This window comes from Opisthorchis viverrini (assembly GCF_000715545.1).
Source record: "Opisthorchis viverrini unplaced genomic scaffold opera_v5_24, whole genome shotgun sequence".
In the NCBI taxonomy this organism is placed as follows: domain Eukaryota; kingdom Metazoa; phylum Platyhelminthes; class Trematoda; order Opisthorchiida; family Opisthorchiidae; genus Opisthorchis; species Opisthorchis viverrini.
In genome coordinates this window covers 2,898,750-2,902,787 of record NW_008751680.1, presented here as the reverse complement: position 1 = coordinate 2,902,787, position 4,038 = coordinate 2,898,750, and the positions used below count along the sequence as shown (strand labels likewise).

The 4,038-nt window shown below is 44.6% G+C and overlaps 2 protein-coding genes across 2 annotated transcripts in view; one reads left to right on the top strand and one right to left on the bottom strand.

Annotated features, from left to right (window-relative positions):
* The window catches only part of T265_02122 (hypothetical protein), a gene marked incomplete at both ends in the record, with an annotated part of 54,615 nt that overhangs the window by 8,242 nt on the left and 42,335 nt on the right, over window positions 1–4,038 (bottom strand). Inside the window, 2 exons of the mRNA XM_009166281.1 lie at window positions 2,852–3,148; window positions 3,236–3,762. Coding sequence (XP_009164545.1) covers window positions 2,852–3,148; window positions 3,236–3,762 — 824 coding nt within the window. The remainder of the gene's footprint in view (window positions 1–2,851; window positions 3,149–3,235; window positions 3,763–4,038) is intronic.
* The window catches only part of T265_02124 (hypothetical protein), a gene marked incomplete at both ends in the record, with an annotated part of 14,161 nt that overhangs the window by 6,288 nt on the left and 3,835 nt on the right, over window positions 1–4,038 (top strand). The gene's annotated exons all lie outside the window — the stretch shown is intronic.

Genomic DNA, 4,038 nt, shown 5'->3' with positions numbered 1-4,038 from the left:
GAAAATTCCTCTTGGGGTCGTTCACAGATTTCGTTCACCTGTGTTCGTCAAAGGGTGCCGGGACAATTGGTTTGGGGATGGGGATGGTTAACTGGATCTAACCCTACTTGGATTTTATACTTTTAGATCCAGACCATTTCGCTGATAACTGCACACCGCCTCGTGTCATCTCGGCTGATCTAAGACCGTTCTCCGCATGCTTGCAAGTTCTACCCCCTCAGGGCGAGATGGCCCAAGTGGTTAGAACCCGAATTTGCTGACAGGAAGGTCCGTGGTTCGAACCCGACCTGGGCCTCTCGACTTCTTCTGTCTAGGCTTGGGCAACCTGGCAATATCTCAGCCCTCGTGCTTCCTCCAGGTGGCATGGCAGTTAGGCACCGACAACTGAACGAACGAACTCTACCTCCCTGTATTCAATTCATGCTTGGCGATTTCCACCGCCTCAGTCACCAAACGCCGTGGTGTGAATCTTAAACCCCATTTTCTAAATCTATCCTGTGCCCAGCGTCTAGTACGCGCCCTACCACTACCAAATCTTTGACTATCGCTTGATACTCATCTACGTTTCTCGGTGGATCGTTTATGCTCACCGACTCTGGTATGCGATTCCCTGGCTAACTAACCTATATAAACCTTCGTACAGTCGTTACACTTCATTTTGTATACACGGTTCCTAGTCTTATTAACCGGAAGGCGATCGTTCAAATGCCCTGGTACAGAGCGTAGTCTTTCCTTCCCAGAATGCTGGCAAACAGTTAGCCGTATTCTAGTGACTTAAGATGTCCCTGTTTTGTATGGAATGACCGCTGTTCCGATCCACTCCTTGTTGGGTGTTGGCACCAATACCCGTCTTAGTTGCCGCTTAATTAAACCCGTTGGGTATCCGCTATCTTGAAGTTGCTTTTTTTTACCTCAATTTGTGCTACTCTTCGGTCGACTTCCTACACACACAGTGCTCTCACTATCCTAAACATCGTTGAAACTATACTGGCATATACTACTTTTGGATGTGTTGAGGAGTAGTTTAAGACCGCGCCGCTATCTGTTGATTTCCGGTAAACAGTGGTTTTTAATTTCCCATTACACTTGTATGCCATGCAGTCAAGGAAAATTAGTGTACTCTTGACAAACACAGGTGAACGGAATCTGTAGACGACCGCAAGACAAATTTTCCAGTAAGATGTCCTAGACTGAAAAAGCAAGGACGGAAAATCCGGCTTCATCATGGAGGCAAATCCTTCCCCCCTGACCAATCTATCGTAATGTCAGTCATCCCCACTAACCAAGAAACAGGGACATCAGACTGAACACCCAGCACCGATCAAGTCGGTTAGTCAAAAGAAATCTCATGAACTGTTTCTCTGACTGCCTTAAAACCCAATCAACCTGCTTGCCTACTCACTTGACCTGACAAAGCTTTTGTGTCAAAAGCGAAACGTTGCCCAGTAATAAATTCACCGATTGTTTACCGAAACCTCTCTGAAACACTTTCCAATGGATTGAAAATCAATCACATGTTTATTTGATTCGGTTGCATCAAGTAGGATGACTCAGTCAGTGGACCGATTGTCTTGCTGTGTCTGGTTGATAAGGTGAGTCCGATTGAAACCTGTTCCAATTCACCAGTCCACGATTTTTCCCATTGATTTATTTGTCTTCTGCGTTCATGGTTTCAACTTTATGTTAGAGTTTGTACGACAATAAAAAAATGCTCATTCGCGGACGGTGAACTGAACTGGATTATCATGCCAGATAAGCAATGGGCTCCTGCTTGATAAAAAAAATCAAAGCTGCATTTCGACTAATCTCGAAACACTACTATTGAATACGACAACAGTGTAATGTCTCGAGAGACGGTTCGAACCAGAAGGGGGATCTCCTCGATATTCAACGTTCATCGGGACAGGAGAAGCCAGCAGTGAACTAACCAAGATTCATGGCAGATGGAGGCGGAGATCTTTGAGATGTGCTGTGCGACTAGATCCAGGTGGAGTATCAGCAGACACTTTCAGTCCGCTATCGATTGCAGTATGCACGTTATTACCCATGGGACTGCGCTGCCCCGGGACTCAACCGGCTGAACAGCACATTGGCTTGTAGCTTAGACGTAAACCAGAAACCCGACTGGTTCCTTTGCGCCCAAGCAAAATCAAAGTGTGTTAGGAAATCCGGAAGTTTATCCAATTCTCTAATCGCGATCGATTTTTCACCAGTGTCTTGAAAATATAACGGGGTGAAGTACAACGCACCGTTATATGTACCGGTTCAGATATTCGTTTTTCTGATAGCAAAAAGCACTTGCTGAGCCGTAACTGCTTGGTTTTAGGTAAGAGTTTATATTCACCTCAATAGGGATTTTTACTGTGTAAGGACAAATAACAAAGTAACAAAAGTAACAAAGTAGGAATGAGCTCAGAGTGAAGAAGAATTCTACTGGTTATATCAATGAAATGCACGAACAAATTTTCATGTCACTGAACGCAGGATTTCGTGGTCTCCCATCTGTTAACAATTTAGACTTATTAAAACAAGGTAGCGCTACAAACTGCGCAGATCTGACCGCAAATCGCTACGATCGATAGCTATGAATTTAGGACACCCATGAATTCAGTCCCTTCTAGGGCTAAGCTGTAGAAAAGTGGGTACATCCATTACCTTGTAAACTAAATTTAGAAGCGAAATCTGTTGTACTTGAAAGTGCAAACTGATGGAGATGATCCGTATCAACAATTGAAGGTATGCGCTACAAAAATGACGTTCCTGAAACAAAATATAGTTTGGAATCTCCGTTGAAATAAACACACCAAGTAAAACAGCTGAGCTCAGCCACAATAAAAGTTGGTACACCTACTCTGAGTGGATTTTCGTTCAGGTAGGGTGGTTCTCCGTCCAACATCTCGATCGCCATGATGCCGAGAGACCAAATATCGACTTTGGGACCATACTGTTTGCGTGATACCACCTCGGGGGCCATCCAGTAGGGTGTACCAACCATGGTAGACCGTTTGGTCGCATCCGCACTGAGTTGTGCACAAAACCCGAAGTCGGTCAGCTTCACAGAACCGTCCATGCCGAGAAGGATGTTGTCGGATTTTATATCGCGGTGGATCACACGATTGGCATGCAGAAACTCCAGTGCCAAAAGAATCTATATGCAGAAAGTGACAACAGGCTAAGTAGTGAAGCAGTGTCGGTATAAAAGAAGGAGATATATTTGGGGTAGACAGAAACACACCTCTTTACAAATTGCTGCAATGTGGCCTTCCTCCATACAGGTTTCCATGACAACGTCTGTCAACGACCCACCATCCAAATATTCCATGACAACCCACAATTCTTCGCCGGTCCCACTAGCAGAAGAAGGATTATCCCCGTTTGTAGTTGGCTGACGACTGACTGCTGTTGAGACCAGGTAGCTATCCAAATAGTTAACGATATTGGCTTGTCGATTGCTTTTCATCACGAGAATCTCGTTGACGATCAGTTCCTTCTTGGGTTGCTGAGCCAGATTCATCTGCTTGATTGCAACCAACTTTTTCGTGCCGATCTCGTAGCCACTATAGACGATACCGGATGCACTGTGAAAACCGCGGAGAGAATGACAAAGAGTAACAGTAAGTTTGAGACATTTTAAGACGATAACAGTAATAATAATAATAGTAATACTAATACTCGTATGGCACCTACACCATTTCGGCATGAGGGGTGTCAGGTTACCCAAGCCCAGACAGGAGGGGTCGAGGTTGGGTTCGAACCACGGGTCTACCAGTCAGTAAGTTAGCGCCTTAACCACTGAGCTATCTCGAGCGTGCTGATGTCAGAATATGAGCCCATCCAACTGCACATTCAGAAGAGAGTAGCGAAAGTAGCGAAATGCTCAATACCAATCACTGGCCTAAGCCTAGTTGGTCTCCACTGCAAATTTCAATCGCCATAGTCCCTAAATGCAGCTTCTGATGATGTTTAACTGTTTTCAGCTAATTAATGAAGAACGGATGGTAACTAGGGGGCAAATAAATAAATAAATAAATAAATAAA